Here is a 27,768-nt window from a genome sequence, read left to right on the forward strand (position 1 = left end):
CCCAGCGCCATTGTGAGCATAGAAGGCGCCTTTCCAAAGGTTGTTAGGACCCTGTTGAAGTACAAGATTGATGCAACCATGAATAGATTATTAAACATGTAAAGAGGCGATTGATGGACACCCTTTTATATTAATTTTTAAAGAGCAAGCAGAGTGGAATTAACCAGTTAATTAAAGGAGAGTTCCTTGTTTAAGCAAACAACCCTGCATTATTGGGGTGAGTGCTGGTCCAATGGTTCTGGAAGTTCAACGGCTTGGACCTTACCTGGGGAACCTGTTAAAACACAGCTCCTGTAAAGGTGGCCCTTTCTGCGGTGTTCCTCTCCCACTCCCAAGAGTGCAGAAGCCGTCTCTCCCCAGGTGCCAGGGGATCGCTATGCTTGCGATTATGTGCCACCAGCAGTGCCTGGCTGCTCACCCGACCCTGCTCGCCTGTGATGTCTGCCCCTGGACTGCTGAAGAAGCAAAGGATTTTCCTTGTCTAACCTAAACTTTCTAGAAGTATCAAGATGCTTCCTAGCAGGCTTTGCATAACTAGCCTTTCCCCCGTGTTGTTATTTTTGGCTCACTTCCCTGGTAGGCACTAAAATGTACTCGTTCAGAGTATGGGCTTTGGCACTAGATGAACTTGGGTTTATAGCCGTGTGACCTCAGGTGTACTTAGCTCTTACCTTCCTTTGTAACATGGAGATGATACTAATAGCTATTACATGAAGTTATTGAAAGGATTAAGTGAGTTAGTATATATGTAAAGTGCTTAGAAAGTGTCAAGTGTCAGCCATTATTATTAGTAGTATTTCCGTAGCTACCTAATCAATAACTCAAATGGGCCACATTCCTGGACCACAAGAAAGCCTGCCTCCAGCATAGCAATCCCCATAAGTAAGCTGAATGAAATAGAACTTAATTACCAAAGAGGCCGGCATAGTATTGCCAGAGGAATTTTCTTCCATCCTCCTGCTGTTTATGAATAAACTAGAGATTTCCAAGACTTCATTATGGAGGTTTCGCAGCTGAAGATGTCGATATCCTGGAACAATGCAGAATTGGGAAAAGCTTGTTAGCTGTGCACTGCAGAGCTCTGCAAAGGAGATCCCCCAGGGACGTCAGTAAATGATAGGGAGAAATAAGACTTTAAGATGGGCAGGGGTGACAACCAACTGATGCCTTTTCCCCAAGGGTTGCCCCAGGGGACAGTTTGGGGCTACCCAGTGGTAGTTAACTTGTCCAAGGTTTGTTTTTAACTTAGACTCAAACTGAAAATTCTAAACTCAAACCAAATATAGTAGGAAAACCTGATCACTTTTGTTTATCAAGTCATCTAGAATAACTGTTCTACAAATATTCCATTTTAGAACAGCTTTAGTGATAATAAAATATTCCAACGATAGGGGGTTGGCTAAATAAGTTATGGTGTGTATTTGTGCAAGTATAAAATGGAGTAATATGCAGCTCTGAAAAGTGGTAATGAAGACGTATAGCTATTAACCTGAAAAGTTGATCACTACATACATCAGTAAGTGAAAACCAGTAAGTTGCAAAACACTAAGATTAGTAGGAAGCTTACTTGTTCAAGATATATACTATACGCTAATATGTATATACATGGGTAGAGGTGTAAAGCCTGCAAAAGATATATACCAAAAGTAACTATTTTGAAGAGATGGAAAAAAGGATAATTTAAAAAAACTGTTTTTGCTTCTCTGTACTTTGTCATATTTCTGTAATAACTGTGATGAACTGAATGGTGTCCTCCTAAAATTCGTATGTTGAAGCCCTAACTCCCATTACCTCAGAATGTGACTCTCTGGACATAGGGTCTTTAAAGAGGTGATGGGGTTAAAATGGGTCATTAGGGTGGGTCCTAATCCAATATGACCAGCATCTTTATAAGAAGAGGGGACTGGAGAGCAGACACGGAGAAACACCAGATGCTGTGCACACAGACCAAGGGATGGCCCTGTGAGGACACAAGGAGAAGGTGGCCATCTGCAAGCCAAGGACAGAGGCCTCAGAAGAAAGCAAACTTGCTGAAACCTTGATCTTGTGCTTCTAGCCTTCAAAACTGACAAAATAAACCTCTGTTGTTTAAGCCACCCAGTCTGTGGTATTTTGTTACACAGCCCTAGCTGACTAACACAGTGACCATGCACTACTCACACAATGGAGAAGAGAAACAAGGAAAAACTAAAAAGTAGGAGACTGTAACATGTTGGTGGTGCTCAGAGGCTGGCAGAGTATGGCTGTGGGAGGAAGTATGTCCTGGAAACTTGGTACTCAAAGGAGGTCAGCAGAGTCAGCATCCCTGGAGCTTGTTAGAAAGGGAGAATCTCAAGCCCCAGGCCCACAGCATCAGGGTCTGTATTTTATTACTAAGAGCCTGGGTGACTCAGCTGCACATCAAAGTTTGAGAAAGCAGTGCACAGACGTTCTAGACAGGTGCGACAAGCTGATGTTTCCCCCAAGGGCCATGGCAAAGCCCACATGCAGCAAGCCAGCAGCTCTGGCCTTTGCTCAGAATTTTCCACCTTCCCTGCTCTGCATCCAAACCCACCCCCGGCTTCTGACACTGGACTCCACCACCACCACCGACTCCAACCTCGTCCCACTCATGCCACAGCACACCCCAACCCTCCCTGTTCTCGGTTTCCTCTCCTCACGTCAGTCCCTGCTTTAAACATGCCAGGGGTAAGGCGGCACTATCTGGGGAGGGATGTATGTCGACAAGAGCACAACGACTGCCGCTCCCAACATCAGCAACAGTGGGAGAGGCTGCACTTCATAACAGACGCTGTCAATAACTTCGGATTTTAGAATAACGTAAAAGAAAAATGTCTTTTGAGACGTGCTCAAACAGTGTTCAAACTTGTATTATTTGCTTCTGCCTCTTATTTTAACGTGAAAATTTCAAACATATACGAAAGTAGAGAGAAGCGTGTCATGAACCCCGGTGCATCCATCGCTCAGAAACAATTATGAACTTTGGACAATTTGATTCTACCTCGCTTTAGAGCCTTGAGGGGGATGATTCTCTGAGCAGTTACCACCGAGCTGTTGTTCTCCACAACGGCAAAACGAAGAAATAGGAGATCTTCAAAGTGAACCCGGAAGAGGAACTGTTCATTCCACATGGGGTTCAGAGTATTGCGGTGGATGGGCTTCGTGCGGAAGTGGCAGCTATCCAGGGCCATGCCCAGGACGTCGACCTCTATACACGGGCTTCCCGTGCTGTTACTCGGGCACACGTTCTGCCCAGAGACAATCTGAGGAGGAAAAAGGATCAAAGTCACTGAAGATGCGAAAGAGACAGAGGTCGCCTCTGAGCCTCATCGCTTCCCTCCACAAAGAAAGACAAAGAACCCTTTGGAATGGACCAGGTAAATGATTAATAAGGCTGCTAAAAAAAGAGAAGTTATCACAATCAGGTAATTGCATGACTGGAATCATGGTAACATCTATTTTGTCAACAGCATTTACCTAACTATAACCTTTCAATTGTCAACATGTTCAAATATCTTCAAAAACCATGTAATTAAGATGAAATTAAGTTTGTTGAGAAAAAAGAAGACCGTATATATGAAACCACAAATGTGTTACTTACGTTCTGTTCAAAGTGTTTTAGGTGTATCTTTTACTACTTCAAAAATTTTTTCTTGAATAGTTAGGTTCTGGAGCAAGTCACAGGGAATGTTGTTAAAAATTCATAGCCTTCTGGGCTTCCCTGGTGGCACAGTGGTTGGGAGTCCGCCTGCCGATGCAGGGGACGTGGATTCGTGCCCCGTTGCGGGAAGATCCCACATGCCGCGGAGCGGCTGGGCCCGTGAGCCATGGCCACTAAGCCTGCGCATCCGGAGCCTGTGCTCCGCAACGGGAGAGGCCACAACAGTGAGAGGACCGCATACCGCCAAAAAAAAAAAAAAATTCATAGCCTTCTGTCAACATGAAGCTATACTCAAGTCTAGTGAAAATGGTCACACAGAAAAGGAGCTACTGCTCTACTGTCTTAGGGAAAGAGAAAAAGCAGTTTGGTGGTAGGAAAATCTCTCAGTTGGGATCTCCCAGGGTTTTGAGGTGTTGTGTGCAGAGGCTGCTTGGGAAACAGACAAGATCTAGAGATGGATGGAGGGATAACTTCATCGCTCCCTGTCTTTTCTATCACCCATTCAGTGTTTTGTTTTGTTTTGTTTTTTTCCTCAGCTAAGAGGGAGGGAGAGAAGCTGGAAATAAAAATGAGTAATGAGCTACCAGGACTCTGATGTTAAGGCAGTCTGTGAAGTTTTGACAGTTAGTTAATTAGGCAATAAAAGGAATACGGAAAGGCCAGGAATGACAAAGGTTAAACTGTAAGGAGGAAAGATATTTAATTGATTTGTATATTGATGCCTGTTTTACCTTTTATAAGAGCTTGTTAGAGTTTAAGATGACCTGCTCTAAGAAAGAGCTCAGCTTTTATGGGATGCACTGAGAGTTATGATTCTGAGGGCCCTGGAAGACAGAATTACCATCATCAGTATGGAGGTGGTAGCAGGGAGCTCATAACTCCACCTACTGGGCTCTAGCGAATACAGCGCCTGGTGACTGCATACCTAAACCTCAGCCGCTGCTGTCTGAGAAGTAAAGAAATTCTTTTGGGAACTAAATCTGCACCAACAAAATTGTGACATGAGAGTTTTGTAACGCCTTGAGTTCAAAAGGCATTACACCTTAGACTCCCAATAGAATATAGGAAGGGCGGGCTTCCCTGGTGGCGCAGTGGTTAAGAATCCGCCTGCCAGTGCAGGGGACATGGGTTCAAGCCCTGGTCCAGGAAGATCCCACATGTCGCGGAGCAACTAAGCCTGTGCGCCACAACTACTGAGCCTGCGCTCTAGAGCCCGTGAGCCACAACTACTGAGCCCGCATGTTGCAACTACTGAAGCCCATGAGCCTAGAGCCTGTGCTCTGCAACAAGAGAAGCCACCACAATGAGAAGCCCGCGCACCACAACGAAGAGAAGCCCCTGCTTGCCGCAACTAGAGAAAGCCCGCGTGCAGCAACAAAAACCCAACGCAGCCATAAATAAATAAATAATAAATTTATATATATATAAAAGGAATATAGGAAGGGCTTAAACACCTTCCTATATTCTATTGGGACCATCAGGGCCAGACTTACAGTTAGAGAATAGATGGCAGGCTCCATGTTGTCCAGGTCTCTTTCCAAGGGAGAAAACTTCTGATACATGGGACAGTTCTTGTCCCACAGAACTGGGGGTTTCAGAACATAACCACAGCCACCGTTGGCCTCAAACATGGCAGCATTTAAATGTAAAGGGAGATCTGCAAAACAGTCAACATCACTTGTTACCTTGTCACTAAAGTGTCATCTTACAAATTGACTTTTTCGATTTTCCCTAAGCTTAAGCAGGAAGAAGAGAGAACCAACCACTCACTCCATAGACTGAGTGCCTACTGTGTGCCAGCTCGTGTTAGGCACCAGAGATACAGCAGGAAATAAGACACAAAATCCCCATCTTCATGGAGCTCACTGTCTATGGGATATGCCCCATGTTCCCACTCCAACCCAGGAGCCACTTAAAAACACCTGCCACTTAAAAACTCCTTCTGCAAATTAAAATTTACAACATCCTTCCAAAAAATAATCTTTGAAATACCTCATTTTATACTGAATTTTAGAAAGGCATAATGGCATTTTCTTATCCCTAAACACCAAACCATGAAGACAATTGTACGACCAATTCTTGCTTTTTCAAACGTAAGATAAAATCTTAAGAATCCAGGAAAGATCAGGAGAAGAGCCAGAGAAACATATCTTTTTCTTGAAATTTCAATTTCAACTCATAAATCGTAGTGTTTCTACCTCTATTTTTAAGCTGTAGTTAAATATGAAAGAAAAATCATTATCACATGTGATTCACATTATGTCCACAGTCCCCTCCATAGTGCACTCTGGGAACCCTCACAACAGCTTCCAGTCTTCTGTGGCCAAATTTTATTTGGCAGAGCTGTTTGATGAACGGTTGGATCCCTGCACGGATTTTGGGCTCTTACACACTCAAATGCTCATCTGATGGCACAAGTCTGTAGAAAAGTTACATTCCAAATGAGCAAAACGTTTATGAGACACACCTGACAAATGTTCCCTCTGATAGATTCCTTCCATGTGCAGAATGAGCTCTGATAAATGGACCGACATCAAGGAAAAGTGTGCTAAATGAGGACCACAGAGCAATGAGAAGTTGGCCGCTCCTCATCTCGTGTGTGAAATTTTTCCCCATACGTGGGGTTGGCTGGGATTGTGTGCAGGAATTTCTAGGGTCAGATGTCTTAGACACATATCAAAGCTCCTTGGACCTCTGTCTCCTTATCTACAAAATTAGTGCATTGGACCCCACCTCTCAGACCCCTTCCAGCCCCAATATGACTGATTCATTGAGGTCAATTGTCTTGCCTGCAGTGGGAGAAAATTCTCTTCCCAGGCTGCTCTGTGACAGAGGAACATAGATGTGGGCAGAGAATGGTTCAAAGAGTGAAGCAAAGTATCTCAGGAAGAGTTGGTAAGTAAGAAACGGATACACAGTATATTGCTAAAAAGATTACAGCAGCTCACACTTACTGCACTCTTACTATGTATCAAGCCCCATTCTAAGAACTTGTGTGTATTAGTGCCTCCCACTAACACATGAGGTAGATTCTTTTAGTATTCTCATTTTTATAGATGAAGAAACTGAGGCACAAGAAGTGAAAAAGCCCAAGGCACATAGCCAGTAAGAGGTAAATGTTAAGGTTCGAACACAGACAGCCTGACCCACAGTTCCTAATCTTAACTACCGAGCCATTTAATGTACATCTCACAGGAGTGTCATAAAGATAAGTGAGGTCCTGTGCAAAAATCCCTACCCCAGCATTTGGCACATAGAAGGTGCTCGATAAAGAGTTAGGTATTAAATTATGATTATGATGTCAACACTCATTTGGGTTTGAAGTCTGATTTCATTAGCACTGTGTCTGTCTTTGTAGCTTTCTAAAACTTCAAAGCACTTTTGCTTAACTAAAATCTCTTTTGATGATTTTCTATGTAACACAGAACCACATGGAGCTGCTGTTTGGAGTAAAGGTGGGACCTTAAATCTCGCCCTCCTACTGTCCCCTATAGGTGGTCCCAGAACTTCATCTAGGGCTATAGTTTTAAAACCTCTGTTTTAACCAAATGAAAGAATGTGCATAGATCTATGTAATCCCATCACCCCTCTCAGTCAGTGCATGGGATGGCAGATCAAGCAAACCCTTATCCTTATGTCCTTCTATTCATTTAAAAACCTGTATTAAGTGGAAACCATTCTCAGAATCATTATCCCTATATTTTGAGGCTGGAAAAGTCATCAGGAAGGGTGTGACAGTCGTTCAGGAAAGCGTAATAAATATTAATAGAAGTTTTTCTTTTGAGTGGGGCTGCATTTCTACATACTTGGAGGTCCTGGGACATGAGGCAGGAATCATTCTGCCCCAGATGGAAAGAACTTTGAGGGGCTGTTGCCTGCAATAACCAGGGTCTGCATACTAGACTCAAGTCAGTTTCCAAACTCAAGAGTTGGTTTTAATGAGTGTAGACCCGAGCTATTTCTGGTTCCAGATCACTGCAGACCTTCTTGGAGTTGATGGAGTCATTAGAGATCTTGGGAAGAGATGCCCTAAGTCCATGGACACCACTTTAGGGCACTGGGGTCCCCTGAAATTCAGGAAGTGTAAGGCAGATGACCTATGGAACATATCTGGAGGCTAGAGGGGCACTGGGAGGGGGTTCTTTGTTATTTGGCTGGCATGCTTCATGGAAAACCAAGAACTCCTTAACCCAGGAATTCTTTTTCAAAAATTAAAAAATAGTGATTCCAACGTTGACTCTTCTCTATTTGGACTTGAAATTCACATAGCAATACCTAGAAGAGAGCTGGACTCAAAATCAAGAACTATAGGTTCAGACTGCAGTGGGGCTCATTGAGACAATCTGTTAGCTCAGTGCAACATGCATTTATTGAGCATCTACTGTGTGCAAGGGATTGACCAGGCTCTACCCCAGTGTGCAGGAATGAAGACCATTTTTACAGATGAACACACTGAAACTGCATGTAGCGTGAGCTTTGCCCAGCGTGGGAGATTTTTAATCATTGCTTGCTGCCTAGAATCAAGAGAGGTTATATGGCAGCACTCCCACCTGAGTTGGAAGATTATGTAGAGAAACCTGAGGATGAATCACACAACACAGCCTCCTGCCCCACCCCGAGCGGGGCAAAGGGAACATGCACTCCGGCTTGATTTGGGAAAGAGACAGAGCCTTCAGGGATGAGTGGAGGCCAAGGTGCAGCCTCAGTGCGTGCTTCCAGACCACAGAGAGGCCTAAGGAGGGGCAATACCCATGTCCCCTTCAGCTGCGGCTCCCTCTGCCATCAGTGGAGCCAGTATGTCTGCGCCAGCCTAGGCACTTCAGGAGAAAGGACACATCCCAAACCAAGTGCATTTCCATTTCCTTGAGAAAACCATTTTGCTAGTTATTTCAGTTCACTTAAAATATTTCAGTATCATCTCCACCAAGGGCAACAGTGGACTTGGGGCTATAGACAGGGCCAGAGATATAAACCCACAAGCCACTTGGGACAGATTGAAAATAAATTTTTACAGCTTTTAAAATATTTTACTATTATTTCCACTTGCAAGTCCAAATCATACTGTTTTCATAACTTATCAAAAGCACTTAATGGTAGCTAACGTTTGTGGAATGCTGTCTGTGCTCCAGGCACTATGCTAAGTATGGTATTTCACCTGCATTATCTTACTCAATTTCAACTGAAAGAAGCAAATATAACAAAGGCAAGAAAATATGACTGATGTCTCTAACCAGGGTCAGCCACAAATGGGCTCTGGTGGTGCCAGTGCCAGGCGGCTAGCTGGTCCCAGAGCTACAACTGTGGTTTGACCTCGGCTGCAGGCAGGGCTAAGCTATGGTCGATGGGACAGCACAGTTGGTTAGGATCTGATTCAGTTCACGGGAGAGGAAGGAGGAGGCTGCTTGACTGTTCAAAGAGAAGACTCTGGTTTTTGAATGAGCTTCTAGGAAACGTTCCTCATCTGCTCTTTCCTCATCTGCTGTAGCTCCCACCTCTCACCACGTCTAAGTGGAACCAAAACATTTTATTCTCTAAACCCCCTGAGTGCTTGAATTTATTATTATAAGTCATACTGTGATTTTGAGCCACTTAATTGCTCTATGTCTTGGTTTGCTCATCTGAAAAATGGGGATCATAAAGGTACCCACTTCTTAGAGTTGTTTCAAAGATTAAATGAGAAAATTGAGATGGTGCCTGGTGTACAGTGAACATGCAATAAAAGGTAGCTTGTACCCTGGAGTTTTTGGCCTCATCCGTTATCTCAGGACGGTGGAGAAGCAGGAACACTACTTTCTCGGTTCATGTAATTCACAGACTTGTTTCCTTTGTGTCAGCTGCTCTTACAGCACTGACCATTAATCTCCATTTCAATCTCAAAGGGATGAGGGGAAGCTAAAATGGTATTAACTTGCAAAGGGTTTCGAGAGACCCTACTTTTTCACTGCAAGAACAGGAGATTAGCAAGACAGTTACTAAGGGGTGTTAGGAAATCTCTACCCCATCAGGTCTTTAAAAACAAACTGGACACAGCCCTGTCAAGAACAGTCTTATGTTTGAAAAGTGCTTTAAAAAGGGGGCAGAACCAGGAGACTAATAGGGGCTCCCTGAAGGTTCTTTGCTATTGCCTTAACTCTGGAAAGTCAAGAGCACAGTTCAGAGCACAGTTCAGTATCGAATTCACTTCTGTTCTCTGTCATCTGTATTTTTACCCTCACATAGGCCTCAGTTGGGAATCTTGCCCCCTTTGAAACGTTTTTTGTTGAACTACGTTTGCTGAGATATAAGACGCAAAGGAGCGAGGGGAAGGGGCACCCCTCCGGGTGAAGCAGGCCCATTACCATCTGTCTGGTAGTTGAGCGCCACGAGCTGTATCCCATGGAGCCAGAAGAGGAGGGGGCTGGGGTTGGAGGAGTCGATGCGGGTGGCAGCCGGATACGTCCTCAGCAGCTGGCAGGCAGTGTGCTGGATCAGTTTCTGAGAACACCTGCGACACAGACGCTTGGCGGCGTTTTCATTCAGCGAGGAGATGTGGTAGCATTTGGGAGTTCTAATGATAGCGCTGAGGGACGTGGCTGGGTTGACAGAGGAAGGCGAGTCCTCCCAGGCCTGTCGCATTCCTTCACAGGAACCTAAACCCCCCAAAGATTAGCCTCAGATTAGTGCAGAAAACTTTACATATTTTAGCAAGAGAAACCTGAACAACACCCCAGGAGAGAATCACAACACATCACACATCAGAATACATCTTGAGTGTTACTTGTGAGTGAGACCAAATGATAGCTACCGAGGGTATGCCTTTCTACTTGCTAGATGGGATGCTACCCATTCAAGGGTCAATAAATAATAAAGCCAGTTAGACCTTCCCCCCAAAAGGGATAGCTAAAGTGAGTGCCGCAACACCGTTTTAAATTAAAAGCCTGAAAGTCCTTTGCCTCAGTACCTCATCTGTCCTGTGGATATATCTGCATAAATACACAACAGTATATGTATAAGGGTGTTCAATCTAGCAGTGTTCTTTATAGCAAGAAAAAAAAAAAAGCAACAAAAAACCCGGGAAGCAACCCAAAAGTTCCACCAGTGAGGAAGTGGTTAAATAAATGCATATCCACACACTGGAATACCACAGGGGCAATAAGGAGAAGGTAGATTATATGTACAGAAAGCTATATGGAAAGTTATTGCAAGTATAAAAGTTATACAAGTTATGTTCAGTTATATCCCATTTGGATTATCTTAAAAAGGATCTTATTTTTCTTGAACTAAACACAATAAACTTAACAGTGGTTACCTCTGGGGAACAGAACTGGGACATTGTGAGTGGAAAGAAACTTTAATAATCCTCTGTATTGTTTGAGTTTTTTAACTCTGAGAATTTATTACTTTGACAATAAAAAGTAATTAGAGATAAAATGGATATATCTTCTGGAGTTATAATGGTGAAGAGTGCAGTTCCAAGAACCACTAGAAGGTTCCAAGGTGGCTCCAATTTTTATTTTTGAGGCAAACAGTGTTAGAACACCTTCAGTGAAATGCTATTTTTTAGGAAGTTAAGAGGGTAATTTTGTAATTAAAAAAATATTTATACCACACTTAGATAACATGAACATTCATGAAAATAAAAAAAGATTTAAAAAGTTCCAGCGAAGTGCTTAGTGAAATACTGGAATCCTCCAGCATGCAGATTCAAGCAAAGATACTGTTAGAAGGTGACTTTACTTTTTCCAGATGTTTTGTTAAGTGATGCTGTCTCCCCGGGGCTCATTCTGCCCGGATTGTTGCCAAAAATGGACTTCCTGCTTTTCCTTTCTTTTCCTCTGCTAGAGCCAGATGCATTTAGAGTTGACAGGCCTGTTCCCATAAAATGAAGATAAATAAGCCAAAAACTACAAGCAAGGGAACTCAACATTTTCCATCCCTGTTAATGTTTATTTTGAAGTCCTACTATTCCCTTGTAACCCAGTACAGAAGACCTGCTAGCATTTTTAGCACCGTTAATGATAGCATTGCAGGCAATGATAGCAAAGTTTTTATCTCTGTTGGCAAATGTGACAAGGCCTGCATGATTATTACAGGACAACCACAGATCACACTCACACCCATCTGATTGTACACCAGAAAGATTTCGAAAAATTGCGTGAAAAGAAAGGGCTCCAGAAACTAATCACGCAGTATGGAGAGATGAAAGAATGGCCAAGAGCCTGAGCGGTAGCGTCATAATTGTCTAGGATCAATGCCTTCCTGAATGAGCTTTGACTTAACATCTGCCTTCTTGATTCCTCAGTTTTCTCATCTACAAAATGGGTGCAATGATAGGAACTCACTCACAGGGTTAATCTGAGGATTGAATGGGAAACAGATTATGATGGTAATCATGTTTCATGGCTTCTCTTTCTCTCTTCTGGTCCAACCACTCCCTGAATCCTTCCTGCCTGTCACAGTGCCCGGCGCAGTGGGAACTTCACAGATATTTGCTGAATGAGGAAATGAATGCACACCATGCAGACCTGGCTCCAGGGCAGGAAGTGTAATTTAAAGTCACCAGTGCCTCCAAACCATTCTCACTGTCTACAATTGTACCATTAGGGAGTATTTCCTTTAACTGAAGCAGCATTCAGAGGGGCCACTTTGAGATGAAAATTTATCTTCCAAGAACATCATCAGAGAAGACAGGATAAAGTAGTGTTTAATAAGCGTGCAGACTCTAGTGTTTAAACCCTGTTCCCTGCGATGTGACCTCACACAAATTACTTAACCTCTCTGATCACTTCTTCTTCATCTCCAAAAGGGTCATGGTTAGGATTAAATGAGATAATGTATATCGGCATACTTAATAGAGTGTCCTGTTCAGAGAAAATGCTCAGTACACAGCAGCTGTGGGGTTTCTACATTTTTTTTTTCTCTGAAGTATCCAAAACTGCAAAGATGCACAAACTTGGAACAGTGAATTCTTATGCTTTATCTTAAAACTTTATGTGAATTTTGCCCTCTACACAATGATCTAACAATGGATTTTCTCCCGAGTAAAAGAGATGAGGGGTCAGAGTGAGGGGCCATGTTCTTTCTGGGGTTTTTGCACACACCCCAGCACATGTTGACATCCTCCAGGGGTATGTGGGCCCTCCTGTGAGGAGCCTGGGCGTTCTCTGGGGGGGGGGGGGGTGAGCACGCAAGGAAACAAGGGCTGGGTGATAAAGAAAGGGGAAGGAATCTGGAGAGGCACAGAGAAGTAATCGAAGGAGCAACAAAGAACCTTCATCTCCCCTGCTGGTCTGTTCACCAATGAAAATGACAACAGCCATTTCGAGAGAGCCAACTATTTTCCAGATAGTGTGCTAATCACGTTGCATACCTTATCGCTACTTTTTACAATAACCCTGCAAGTTAGCAATGTTATGCCTCTTTCGCAGGTAGGGAATCCGAAGTGCAGAGAAGTTACAGAACTGTCCTGGCCAAGCTCACTGAGTAGTGGAGCCCTGCCACTGAAGCAGGTCTGTGATCTTGGGGAAGTTACTTTACTTCTGGGGAAGGTCATACCCATGATCTTCATGGTGCCTCACTGCTCGGAAGAGTTTTTTGCATGTGGCTCCTTGGAAGGGACTTGGGATGGTGAAAGGTGAGATGCATTGAAATTGATAACGTAGCAAAATTAAAATCAACAGTGTAGCAAAATGAGCATTTTTTATTATTGTAATTAATATAATTTATTAAGTTATGGCTCAAGAAAATGAACACATTATGGTATTTTCCTCCTGAGCATCAAAACTAATCATAATGACAATAAATATTTAGAAGGTATTACGACAATGATTCTGGCAATATAATTTAGTCATTTTGAGAAAGAAAATAAATTTGGGGAAAGAAAAATGTAAGAAACTTCAATTACTAAAAAAATATATTAGAATATAGTATACCTATAAAGAATGTGTGTTATATAAACACTTTAAAAAAACAGCATACTTGGAATTTTAAAAATAAGTCAAATAACCCCATGCTTCGCCTGTGTCTCAAGTCAAAAGCTAGACCAAATGACGTTTTGACCCTTCCACAATTCTCTACCCGTCCAGAAACTTTATCTCTCATAGTGACTTCAAATATCTCTTGGAATTTGTGCTCTTTGTTTACTCAGTGCTTGAGAAGAAAAGACAAAGCCAGAGGAATGGTTTGGGTGCAGGGGCAGCTGAATTCATAAAGAACAAGAGATGCAGTGAGTATGATTCTTGGATGGAGTGGTCTTCCCATCTGTTCCTGTGATGAAGGACATGCAGGCCATGAGGCTCTTTGACAGTGAAAGGATTTTACCCCGTGATAAGAACAATTTCACCAGCTGCAGATATGGTCATACTGTACTTATGAGACAGAAAGTCAGGATCTGTGAAACTAAATCTACATAGCTAAGGTCTTGCATTTCTTTGAAATCTTTGCTTGCTACTTATTTATTCTCATCCTCCTCAACAGAATTTGCTAGTAGATAAGCAGTAGCAGCTACCAGAAGTTTAAGAACAGTTTATGGGAGAAAACTTAAAATTGAGAAAGCTTCATCTACGATTTCTTTTCCCTTCTGGTGTGTGAACAGACCACTCGTTACCTAGTTTTCCAATAGTCCAGGACCTCTGTCCCATTTGCAGGGCAGAGTGTGAGAACTAGGGCTTAAGAGAAGTCTCTGGAAGCCAGGATCCGCGTCTAGACCATCTTAAAAAAAATGAGGGTTGGGGGCTTCCCTGGTGACACAGTGGTTGAGAGTCCGCCTGCCAATTCAGGGGACACAGGTTCGTGCCCCGGTCCGGGAGGATCCCGTGTGCCGCGGAGCGGCTGGGCCCGTGGGCCATGGCCGCTGAGCCTGTGCATCCGGAGCCTGTGCTCCGCAACGGGAGAGACCACAACAGTGAGAGGCCCGCGTACCGAAAAAAAAAAAAAAAAAATGAGGGTTGGTATTTTAACTTCCCTCTCTAGACCAAGTTCATATATGCTGTTTACTAACATTTAGACGGATCCCCCAATTCCAGCTGCTCTCCTGTCCTCAGAAATCTTGTACAAGGGAATCCTTCTTAATAGAAGGAGATGAATTTTTCTGACTTCTATATATTTATGGACTTTCCTGTTTGCCCTCCACCTCCTGCTGCCCCATCTGGATGAGCTCATTGACAGCACACCCTAACAAGAGAGGTAGGGTAGTGCTAGGGTTAAAGGCAGGACTTTGGAGATAGACAGGCTTCAGAATCATAGTTCTACCACTTATTAACTGAAGTGCATATTTTTGGGGGGGCAGTGGTTTATCAGCTTAAGTTCACTTGTACTTCTAAAAATGGCCAACTGGGGAAACCTCTCCACTGAAACTTTGTCCTTGATCTTTGCAGTTTGGGTGGAGACTCACTACCCAGCTCAGGGATGGGGCACGTGACCTAAGCCCTAGACAGCCAGAGCACTGCATGTCCTTGGCCACAGTGACTGGTTCAGGGATGGGCAAAGGATCCAGTGAAAACCATGAAACTGCTGCTGAAAGTTCTGGAAGAGACTCATACTGAAGCTGAATCTAGAAGTATGCAGTGTTAGCCTGCTGCAGCTGCCTTGCAACCGCAAAGGGAAAAGAGCCAACATAGTAGCAGCAGAGCGAGAAATATGGAGAGAGAAAGCCCTGGACCAAGCTGTACCTGAAACTCATATATCCCTTCACTTTTCAACACATAAGCCAATAAATTTCTTCTTTGCTTAAGTAACTTCTGCCACTTTCAAACAAAAGAGTCTTAACTGATATGCTCTGAAACCTTGGGCCAATTATTTCATCTCTCTCAGACTGTTATTTAGAAATGGAGATAAATCCACCTACTCATAGAATTATTATGGAGTCATTTAAGATGATGTACATAAAATACGTAGCATAAATCCTGGTATTAGGTGCTTAATAAATTTTAGCTATTAGATGTTATGAATATTATTATTATTAACTATAACAGAGAGACATGATATGATCTGAAAAATGAACATTTTATGGTATTCTCCTCATCAGCATCAAAGCAAATAATAATAATAAATATTTATTAGATACTGTAACAATGATTTCAGCAACACAATTTAGTTATTTGGAGAGCATTCACAATGCCCAATTAAATAAATAGCATATTTTAATCTTCTGGTATCTTTAAATGTTATAAATGATACTATTTTTTTTTTAACATCTTTATTGGGGTATAATTGCTTTACAATGGTGTGTTAGTTTCTGATTTATAACAGAGTGAATCAGTTATATACTGTCTATTCTTTTTTTTTTAACTTTTATTTTATATTGGAGTACTTGATTAACAACATTGTGTTAGTTTCAGGTATACAGCAAAGTGATTCAGTTATACATACACATGTATCTATTCTTTTCCAAATTATTTTTCCATTTAAGTTGTTACATAATATTGAGCAGAGTTCCCTATGCTATACATGAGGTTCCTGCTGGTTATCCATTTTAAATACAGTGTGTAGATGTAAATCCCAAACTCCCTAACTATTCCCCCCACCCGACTCCCGGCAACCACCAGTTCATTCTCTAAGTCAGTGAGTCTGTTTCTGTTTGTAAATAAGTTCATTTGATACTGTCTATTCTTACCTGGAAACTTTACTGCTTGGCAATAGATGACAAGGTCAGAAAGCTCTGGTGCAATCTGTCTGCTTTCCTTTTTATTCTGAGGAAGATAAAATTCTTCTCCCAGTTCCATGTCATAAACCTAACAAGGGAAAAATGATACTGGTTTACAGGGAAGGTATATGCCACTCACCTTGGAATCCCTAAAGCTCTTTGTTCCTTTCTCATGTCATCACTGTGTTTCACTTGCTCTATCTTATCCATATACATGTCCTAACACCTTCCCTAGAGAAAAGCTTTCTGAGAGCAAGGGCTGAGTCTAACTCATTCTTCGTCTTCCCTCAGAGCACAGTCCAGCGTCTTAAATGTGGAACATTCAACGCATAGTTGTTGAACGAACAGATAGTGGAGTATGTGTCTTCTGTGGCTCAAATTTTTGGCGTATTTTATTATTTTGTTGTCCAACAATGTCACTGTAACTATGTCTATAGATTTGCTCAGAGTCTATACACTGTGAGGCACTTGAGGGTTGGGTCCGGGTATCTCATTTTTCTTTCTATTCTTGTTGTCCTTCCTCTGTTAACCCTTCCCAATCAGCCCTGTTTATCTTCCTGGTCATCCCAAACACCTTTAAAACTTCTAGCAATTACTTGAATGTACCAGCCTCCTGGTCTGAATGCCCTGTTTCCGTCTGCTTCTCAACATGATCATGCTCTGATTACACTGTGTAATCACTGTTCTTTGTACTTATCTACAAGCACTGTTTACATGTTTGTCTCCATGGCCAAATCACCTCCTGCGCTATCTCAGTGCCTGCCACACACTACATCTTCAGTAGGTATTGGCTGGACGAATCGATGACTAACCTTCTATAAATTGCAGATGGGGGTCCCATATCATCACCATGTGGACTTTGGTGTCTAAGGGAAAGTGAGCGGAGAGGTGAAGGGAAAGGATAGGGAGGGAGTGAAATCCTATCTGAAACTGACGGTCCAAGTGTAATTTAACAGAAACCATTCACCCACCTTTCCTTTGTTGCAAGCAGAGTTATCTGCTTTCTTTATCCTCTTGGGGATTTCTTCATTATACTCAAACTGAAGTTTGTCATTACATGATTTATTTTCAGGTCTGTCTTCTAGAATGTTGTCTGAAAATGAGTTGGCAGGCTTCAGCAAACAAGAACTGAACGCTTCACTTAAGGGCTATGGCTACATCATTGCAAGGATATCCAGGTACTTGTGCTTGTCTGTAATGTAAGACTGAGGCACTGGCTACATGTTACCAAAATGATGGCTTGAAGTATAATTTTAAAAATTTGTTAAATGATACATTTATTTTTGATTGAATAGACTAACTTACCAGTAGTTTTGGTACCATATGGACGTAATCTAAATGAGAAAGCTCATTTTCATACAGATGGTTGGAACTGTGCAAACATTATGGAAGATACCCTGTCAAGAAGCTCTCAGCACACAAGTTTGGGAAGGATTTAGTGGTTGAAGCACTTCTAGATGGTGCAGGCATGATTTAATCACTCTCACTTTAAAATGAAGCTATTAGCTTTTTTTACCTCTAGAAATGTCAAAACCGGAGGGAAAAAGACACTTATTTGCAATGTAGTTTTCACAATTATGCTTAATTGGAAAGTAATTTTTTCATAACTGTCTATCAATTTATTAAGGGAAAATCTTAAGGATAGGAATTAAAATATATCTAAAAATTTCCAAAGTATGACAGATAATCTTATACTTTGCTCTTGTTTTGGTATTACTATTCAAAATGATTTTAAAGGTGTTAGAGATATAACATGATTATGTTCTTTTAAAAGGAAAAACGAAAAACAAGAAAGCTCGTTCCTCACCCATGATTTTACTATCTCATCAGATCACAAATGCTTAGACCAAAATATCCTTATACCAAATCAGGGCCATGCAGGCTGCCAAGAAATAAACGAGATCAATCATTTAATTATATTTTTATTCTTATGAGGGTCACAACTTCATGCTAATCAGGCCTAAGCAAATGGAAGCAGAATGCCGACATTCATGCAGTTACAAGGTCAGGTTCAAGTGGCTTTACCTTCCTGACTGTTAGGAACAGGAGAAGCAGTAAGGACATCTGCTACAGAAAAACAGAATCAGAAAGGGGATAAAAGTAAGGAAAATAAAGGCAAAAAGCCAGATAAATTAAACTAAGGTATGAAGCAAAGCATGAATAACAACAGCTTAGAATACAAGGTAAATGAAATAAGAAATCTTCCATCGATGTAATATTTTGACTATTAAGGGATGCAAAGGCTAGCAATAAAAGAAGTGCAAACATTGTTAATGTTAATCACGCTGCCACATTCACATTGCGTATTTTCAGCTACTGATTGTCCTAATACTCCCCAAAATACTTTATGTCAAATGGATATAAATTGATGAATTTGTTAGAATCATGCAGTCATTAGACTTCATATATACGAAGTCATAGAATGTCTATATGAAGTTGGAAATTCAAATCTCTACTCTAGTGCATGTTCAAAGCTAGTCAAGATAAACAGCAAGGTTGGGAAAAAATTAATTGATGTTTATTTAATAAAATTTAATTGAATAAATATTCATCAAGAACTTAGTGGCCAAAAGGCAGAGTAGCAGTTCTTGAAATACTTGAGCCTCATTTGCAACTTCCTTTAGATTTTCTGGATGTAATTTTGTGCCTAGGAACTATCACATTTTTTCTTTTAAAGCGTTCTTTTTTTAAATTAAGGTATTTTATTTTATTTATTTTTGGCTGTGTTGGGTCTTCGTTGCTGTGTGTGGGCTTTCTCTGGTTGTGGCGAGCAGGGGCTACTCTTCGTTGTAGTGCACAGGCTTCTCATTGCGGTGGCTTCTCTTGTTGCAGAGCACGGGCTCTAGGTGCGCAGGCTTCAGTAGTTGTGGCACGCAGGCCTCAGTAGTTGTGGCTCGCGGGCTGTAGAGCGCAGGCTCAGTAGTTGTGGAGCACAGGCTTAAGTTGCTCTGTGGCATGTGGGGTCTTCCCGGACCAGGGCTCGAACCCATGTCCCCTGCATTGGCAGGTGGATTCTTAACCACTGCGCCAGCAGGGAAGCCCAGAACTATCACATTTTTATAGCCAAAAGAAGTTTTAGACGAATTTGCTCATTTTATATATGTGAAAACTGAGGACTAGAGCTGTCACAGAGATAAACTGGGCCACCCAGACTTTAGAGACGGGTTTCTAGCCTGAGGTGCCTGTGAGGGGCTCAGAAGGCCTGTGAAAACTCTTGCAGTTTTATGTAGAAATTTGAGACCATGTTTATTTCTCTGAGGGGACTGGTCACAGCTTCCATCTCATCCTCAAAGGGATCCATCATTACAAGAAGCTTAGAAACGTTTGGGGTCCTGCTAAGAAGCTGGGAATGGTTCTACCCTTAGCAAGCAGGTTTCTGTTTTCTTCTCATCTCAGCCAGAGAAAGTAAGGTTGAGGGAAGGAGGCAGGGATGAGCTCGGCACCACAAACCATGACCGAAAGTGCAAGACTGTCTGGCATTTAACAGTAGCATCAGGAAGCCTTAATAGGGTAAGCTTAAATAAGTCCCGGCATAATCAACTACAAGGCCTATTTGGGAATCCGCCAGTCAAAGGACTCTTTTCATGAAATGGGAAATTATCATGTGGTGGTATTGGAATTAACTGTCATAGATCATAGATGTTAGTGCTAGAAGGGAGAACATCTGACAACCTGTAACAAAATCTTCCCATTATGCCTCTGAGGGGCCTAAAGTCTAGAGTGGTGAAAAGACATTGACCCAAGGTCTCACAGTCTATTGGAGCAGAACCTGAGGGTGCTTTCCATGTATACCCCACCCCAGCACATGTGGGTTTTTAAAAAGCGTAAAACTGTCCTAGAGATTCAGTGGGGTAGGGTTTAAATTTTACCCTCCTAACTGAAAATAAATCAGAAAGCTCCTTCCCCCACCTTCCCTATGCATTTTGTTATCTGCATATCAAAACTTCCTATACTACTATTACTAATAATTAAGAAAAGTCTTTTCTTTCCTGTTTTTTATGATAGAGAGTGAATTTATCTTCCAGAGCACTAACTTCTCACAGGGGCAGATAACGTCTGGATTTGGTTGATTTCTTAAATGTGGTTTTCATTTCTTATCAAATAAATTTGTTCTATGAAACAACATTACCATGACTGTGGTAGAGATCCACGGGGAGGAATAAGTCAATATAAAAAGATTCATACTCCCACGACTTCTGAGGAATAGGATACAAGAAATGACCTTGACTCTTTCCCATTTTCTCCCACTTTCGTCCTCCCCATTAGAGAATATGCCCTCGTGTTATCTGATGGGACTTCAGGTCGGGTACACTGGCTTTTAGTTGATTATATGAAGTAATCAACAATTACTAAGGACAAATATTACATGGACAGAGACTAGTATTGTATTTGCGGGCAGAAAGAGGTTGGACCGTAGCTGCTGGCTATGATGGAGGTTCACAAAACCAAACACGACCAGGAGACAATCGTGCTGCGTGAGAAGCAGATATTTGAAGGAGTGTAGCTTGATTCTCTTAATGCAAGTGGTAAACAGTTGCTGGTCTGGGCATATCTGCATATTAACAAGACAACATCCTACAGAGAAGTAATATAGTCTACATTTATAACGTTTAAATAAACAGGAACTTTGGTCTCTTTTCATTACTGAATATTTGTCTTTCAGAAGTTGCCAAAATTAAACAGTCTACCATCAGCAGTGGTACCTGAGAAAACATTTTGCAATCTCTAGCAAATGACACTAATTTAGTGCAAATGAAACACAACTGAAACCTAATTATCTCCTAAGAAGAATCCTTCACGTTTAATAGGTAAGTAACATCATTCATGTGACTTTTTTGTATTGCACCATTAGCCATCACCCATATCTTTTCGGTGGGGTCAGAAGGAAATGTCTGGTTGGCTTAGTAATGTGAGAACAAGGGAAGGGGGGCGGGGAGTGAAGGGGAGCAGCAGAGAGCACAGGAACGCGATGCTGCCCCCTGCAGGTGGTGCAGGGGAGAGAAAAGAGTCAGCCCTCGTCTACAATTCCTGCCAAGAGCATCCGCTACACCAGATGCTGAAAGGGTGGGAACGGGGTCTCTTTGCAGTAATTCCACCTCTTCCTCTAGAAACCAATTTAGGAACAACCCCTGGATTGCTTCCCACACCCTCCTATTCTTCCCTTGAGTGGTGTCTGTAGTGGCTGACAGGATCCCTTTCCTTGCTTGGTCCTTCTTACTAAGCAGCAGGGTTCCAGAAACTCTTAGATAATATTACAACAATCGGTATTGTTGGTCTATGGAGCAATAGACTTATTGCTAAGTCTATTGCTAAGAAAAAAAAGACACCCAAAAAACCCAGTAGAAAAATCTTCCAGGCACTTCCCTGCGTATAGCATAGGGTTGGCTTTCTTACCGTCAGAGAGGGATTCATAGTCATAATCATATTCGTCCTCTTCATCTTCCTCTTCTTCGTTATTAGCAGGTGGAGGGTTGGCACTGCCACCATTATAAGCCTGAGCTTGCATGGATGCTAGCTGATGAGCCTGTAACATATCAATAATTAAAGACTGCAGATGCCCAGCTACTAAACTTTCATTTATAGCTTACCAAATGACCACCTAAGGCTTACCACAGTCATAAAAAGTGGCTTAACCTAATTTTGATTATTTGAGAAAAGCCCCAAAACTCTACAGTCACTTAAAGCACAACGTCAATACTTAAGTGAATGTTAACGTCCCTACAGGAGGAAGCCAGGAGCTTTTAGGAAACAATCACAAGGAATCCGTGTGTGGTGCCCAGCCATCCAGGTTTCCTAGGACAACCCCACCAGGAGAAACCTGGGTGCTTCAGAGAACCACCATCAATCCCAAATGATGAAGAAGCAAATCAGCCCATCCATTTTGGAAAAGTAAATCTCTGCTAAGAAACCGGGTTTTTTCCCCCTTCTTAAAATACTGTCTAAAGGCCTTTGACCTTGAGAAAAATGTTAGAATCCCTATGGATGAGACTAAAAGAATAGTTGATTTAAGTAAAGTTTTTTCAACAGATCTTTATTTGAACCGTCAGTCAGATTAACAAAATAGGCCTAGAGATTTCTGGAAAATTGATGTGTGCTATCGGGGAGGTCATGTGCTTCTACATTTGACTAGAATTACTGTGAAGGAATATCACAGGACACAAGAATAAATATAAATCTGGGAGCCTAGCATAAGGAAATAGTCCAAAATATAGGCAAAGTTGCTTGCGTGAATTAAAAACAGGAAGCAACCTAAAAGTTCAACAATAGAGGAATGACGTCAGTAAACTATGGTGTATCTGCTTGAGAGAATAAGAGTCGACAAATAATTGTGATATGTATTTATTGAACAAAGGATACAGAATTTTGTGTGTGTGTATAGATATAAATAATATTTAGACATGTAAGCATATACATATATACGTGTATCTATGCATATATATATAATTCTATATCCTTTGTTCAATAACTATCTTTCTGTCTACATATAATGATTATAATTACATAAAATGATGTGCATAAAAGGCTAGCTATTAAATGTTAATACGGTAGGGATTCTTGACCTATTTTTATGGCACAGGCCCCTTAGGCAGTCTGGTGAGGTAAGGTCCCTTCTCAGAATGATATTTTAAATGCATAGAACAAAATACATAAGATTACAAAGGAAAAAAAGAATGTTGATACAGTTATTAAATCTTAAAAAAATTTGTGCTATAGGAATATATGTTTATTTATTAACATAGTAAAAATATATAATGGTAGGTCAAGTAACGTTTCTGAAATAGTGATGAGCATAAATAATTCTTGGAGATATTAGCAACAACTGTGATATAATATGAAACATCTGTGATTTCTACTGGTGACAGAGACACAGATGCTGCCAACTTTACTGTGGTTTGTTCCCTACATTTATAATCAGAGGAAAGGCTAACTTTCAGCTAGAGGTTAGTGAAAATGAAGATGTAATTTTTTTTCGGGAATTCCCTATTGGTCCAGTGGTTAGGACTCTGTGCTTCCACTGCAGGGAGCACGGGTTCAATCCCTGGTTGGGGAACTAAGATCCTGTAAGCTGCATGGCGCAGCCAAAAACAAATTTAATTTTTTTCATCTAATTTCATGGACCCCCTGAATTCTGTCTGTGGATATTACTAAGGTTAAGAATCCTTGTGATACAAGTTGTGTTTGGCTTTGGAATTATGTGTGTTTTAAAATAATTCTTCCTTAAGCTTTCCGAAATGTGGTTATATTACCTTTATAATAAAAATATATACCTAAGGAAGATACAATGTAGGCTATGTTGATATCGAGATAAATCTTTTACATGCAGTCTACTCCAGAAAACTGGGCATTGTCTAGGCTCGACGTTTTTATGGAACACTAGCTCCATGCGTGTTAATAGCTGTTATGTAAAAAATAAGAATTACGGTAACCACAAAACACAATGGAAGTTTAAAAACAGCATCTTACAGAAACTGAGTTTCATAGAGCCTTCATTAAATATGCTAAAGGGCACCACGGTCCTTCAAAGATCTCCAGTGCAGCATTTCCCACACTTATTTAACCAGGAAAATTTTCTTTTCTTTTTTCAGAGTGTCTCACAGGAGTAGCGTTCTTCCAAGCTTTGGGAAATCTGCTCTAGGCACAAGTGAGCTACAAAAGCAAGTCTATCTGTCCTGGATAAGCAAAGGGCCTTCCTGCAGTAAACCGAGAATGATGATGCCAAGAGCCTGGTGGGCCCCCGACAGAAGGTTTTGAGAACCAATAATGGGGGTGCTGCCGTTCAAAGTCCCACTACCAGCAAATGTCAGAAGGTGGAGTGTCAAGGTCCCTTCGACGCTCAGGTACTTCCCCCAGTGCAGGAAGTATGGGACAGGTGGCCCAGTGCCAGCCAAGAGCTGACTTCCTTATTCTTTGCCATATCCTACTTATTTTGAGGCAGAAGAACAGGACCCCAGCCCTTGATAAAAGCAATTCAGATATAGGTCCGGGGGTTAGAGTGGGGTGTCAGGTGAAGAACTGGCTCACATGGGTCCAGGCAGGAGCCACGTCTCATGTGCTCTGTTCCCCCAGCCCCTAGCACAGCACCTGTCACTGAGCGTGAACTGTCTGAGTCTAGCAGGTTGGAGTTCAGGAGACCAAGGGCAGAATACTGGTGATCTGGCGGGGTGTAGTTAAGGATCCTCGGCAAGAGCCTTAGCACAGGCTTGAGGCAGATGGAGGGCTTCAGAAAGCCTGCTCGGAGTCAGTGCCTCCTTGCTGAGGGGGAGCTCCTTGCACAGAAAGGACCCAGACCTTCTAAGTTGGAGGGTTGGTCTGAGCACACTGGAGCTCCTGGCATGCATTCACCCAACCCCGTGTGAACTCAGATCACCTGGTCCAGACCCACAACCTGCCAGGCAATTAAAAGGTCTAGCAGATATGACTGTCAGTAGTCCTTGGGAAATCACGGGGCTCTGGAAGCGATTTTAAAAAACTGAAAATGGGATTATATTGTCCCATTTTTCCAAAAGGAAGAAGAGGCAAGTTGTGGAAGTTGTATGGTAGAAAGCGTCAAAGTGATACCTGACAGAATCTCAGAATGGATTATTTGGTTGTGAGAACACAGAAAATAAAGAGGCGATTAGCAAGAAGAAGCATAGGTTTACTAAGAACAAATCTCCCACACAGTAACCTCTTTGGACTTGGCTGGTAAGGTAACTCACTTTGTGGGAAATAACAGATAAGCAGTATTTTCCAACTTTCAGGGGGATAAGAATTATTTTTAAATAAACAGATTACCAAGTCTTCCTTATGGAAATCCTGATGTAGTTGGGCAGATTTGGGACCTAAGAATCTGTGTCTTTGAAAATGCCCCAGTGATTGTTATCAACGTATCCTACTTCTGTGTTGTCTTTGACAAGGTGTTCCCTCAAGACCTGAATCAGAATCCTGGCTCTGCCACTATGAACTGGGTGGCTTGGAGAAAGTCCCATAAATGCCTAGATCTCAATTTCTATTCTATAAAGAAAGAGGTTGAAGCAGATTCTGCAGAAGTCTGGGCATCAGAGAAGAGAGCACCAGACAAGAGTGATAATCACCTAAACTTGAGGGAGGTCCTGCAAGAAGGGCCACAGGGCTCTCCACTTGGCCGTCCGGCTCAAGGGCAACTTGGGTGAAGGCACAATTTGGAAAACTGCTAATAAATAATTGGATGACAGATGTCAAAATCCACAAAGAACCTTGTATGCTATAATAACAAACCAAAACCAAGAAGAGCAAGTTTAACAGAGATAAATGTGAGACTCCTGCTACACAAAAGTTTAAAATTAATTGTAAACCTGGAAAAATGGGGAGACTAGGCATAAGTTTAGTCCTGTGAAAATAACTGAACTCTTTGCTCTCCACAAACTCAACATGAGCCTGGTAGGCGTTAAAGAATTTAAATAGCGAGAACAGTTCTAGGTTGTGTTAACTGAGGTATAAAGTTCAAATTAAGAGAGGTGATGGTTTCACGGTCCTTGTGCTGTCAGACCCTGAGCATTGACTTCGGGAAATCACGTCTTAAGATTCACAGATCTAAGCATATCCACAGATGGAAGAATATCCAAACATTCTTAATGGAAGTGAAGATTAGATGATTGTTCCAAACAGACTACTCAACTAGGTCAAACTGGACTTTCGACTCAATCTGACTTGAAATTAAAAAAAAACATTTTATTGGAGTATAGTTGATTTAAAATGTTGTGTTGGTTTCTGCTGTACAGCTCGACTTGACATTTTTTAATCAATGACTTAGGACAAAGATTCCAAATCTGTTGGGCTCGTAGAATCCATCTGTTCTCTGGGAACCACTTAAAGCAGAGCTGGAGTAGGGCCTGGAGGCTTGGAGGTGATGCTCAGAGAGAAATTAAAAGCTCTAGGCCGTGATCTAGTTTTACTTTGTACTGTCCACGCTGCTGGGGCTGCACCATTCTAGTCCTGCGGGGGGCTGAGGTTCATGCAGCAACTCTTGGTTGCTGTAATTTTCAAAAGTGGTGTTTCAGGGCCAACAGTGCTCTCCTAAATAGGACAAATAGTTTTGGCAGCTGTCAGTCTGTGGGATGAGTAAGTTCAACCTGGCATATGGACTCAGAACTTTTTCACAGATCCTTGGGCTGAGGGCCCTCCTATATAGGCAACTCTGTGGTGCTCGGGGACTAGATCTCCATGGGTGAGGCAGGTACAGAAGTGCCTTGGGGTCCATATGCCACAGTGATACACTGTGCCCACTTTCATGCTGGGAGCACAGGGCTGCTGCTATTGGGGTTCTACTGACCTCAGGAGTCATAACCCCATGTCCAAGTGCTCTCCCGACAGGGGACTCTTCTTAAAGCAGACTATAGCGACCACTGTGGGATTGACAGTGGTGAAGCCCAGGCCCAGAGACAAGAGTCACTTATTATCCTGCTCAGAATAAATTAAATAATGAGGTACATTCTACATCAATTTTTCAAAACAAAAGTTTATGTAAGTGGGAAGAGTATTTATCAGTCTATTCAGTGGAAAGCCAAAAATCAAATGTATCATTCAGGGAAACTGAATCTTCAAAAACTGGTTACCCATCAGTCATCTGAAAGGTTAGAATGGCATGAATTTCTTTGTTCTGGGCACAGAGCATACTCATAACTTCTTTAATAAGACAGTACCTTTTGCTTTAATATATCCACCGGTGTCTGATGGGCTTTTAACTTCTTATTTTTGAGAAGTACTTTCCTCCTGAGTTGGTCAGGTGAGGGAAGCATTGGATCATCTGAGAAATCACTCTCAAATAAGAATTTAGCCACCAGTTTTTCTCCAAACACAGTCTAAAAACAATAAAGGAAAACAAGTAATCAATGCCCTTTATCTATACCTGAATCATCAGCTAGATATTTCAGCCCAGTTGAATTGTTCTAAAAATCCTAGGAAGAGAAACTAGGAAAGATGTTGTATCCGTGTGTCCCCCGCCCCCCAGCCCTGAATAGTTTCTTACTGGAAAGAAGGGAAGTGGTTAGAAGGCCAGGAGGAGGGGTCTAGGCCCCTCTCCAGGGGGGCCCAGCTCTTAACTATTTAGAAAAATACTCTGGGGTCTGATGTACTAAAGAAGAAAAAGAGATTCAGTTAGAGGCTGTGATTTGTAGAATATGGTCTGTTCCAGACATGGGTAAGAAGTCACAAGGATACAAACCTTGAAGTAGGTAGGAAGTGGGGACAAAAATGAAAAATAATAGGGAGAATTTGTCACCACTGAGCATAAAGAACCACAGACACCATTCTCATAAAGCTTTTCTGAGCACTGGTCTTCAAAGGGAAATGCGTATCCCCCAAGGAGGTGGGTGGTGGGGGAAGGCACAGGATGACCCATTTGGGGTGAGGGTAGAAAACATGTCAGTTTCCATTTCTGGTTATTTTTTAATGAAAAAAAGAACAAAATGGAAGCTTATTAGTGCTTAACGTACAGACTGAAAATGACGCCCTCAGTCTGTATGTC

General features: G+C 41.9%; 1 protein-coding gene across 6 annotated transcripts in view; it reads right to left on the reverse strand.

The window, feature by feature from the left end:
* Positions 1–27,768, reverse strand: part of PLCE1 (phospholipase C epsilon 1) — a 316,408-nt gene that overhangs the window by 14,430 nt on the left and 274,210 nt on the right. For 5 of the 6 annotated variants that reach the window (XR_014326723.1, XM_082854106.1, XM_082854108.1 and 2 more), the window contains exons 19-28: positions 26,945–27,103; positions 21,678–21,807; positions 18,309–18,350; positions 17,255–17,376; positions 16,254–16,371; positions 11,378–11,509; positions 10,000–10,290; positions 5,155–5,318; positions 3,002–3,263; positions 912–1,030 (exon numbers count right to left, since the gene is read on the reverse strand). Coding sequence is in view for 5 of the 6 variants with exons in the window: in XM_082854106.1 (XP_082710232.1) it covers positions 912–1,030; positions 3,002–3,263; positions 5,155–5,318; positions 10,000–10,290; positions 11,378–11,509; positions 16,254–16,371; positions 17,255–17,376; positions 18,309–18,350; positions 21,678–21,807; positions 26,945–27,103 (1,539 nt within the window). In the remaining variant the exon portion in view is untranslated. The remainder of the gene's footprint in view (positions 1–911; positions 1,031–3,001; positions 3,264–5,154; positions 5,319–9,999; positions 10,291–11,377; positions 11,510–16,253; positions 16,372–17,254; positions 17,377–18,308; positions 18,351–21,677; positions 21,808–26,944; positions 27,104–27,768) is intronic. The other variant, XM_082854109.1, reaches the window with a different exon arrangement.

This window comes from Leucopleurus acutus (assembly GCF_964270905.1).
Source record: "Leucopleurus acutus genome assembly, chromosome: 14".
Taxonomy (NCBI): domain Eukaryota; kingdom Metazoa; phylum Chordata; class Mammalia; order Artiodactyla; family Delphinidae; genus Leucopleurus; species Leucopleurus acutus.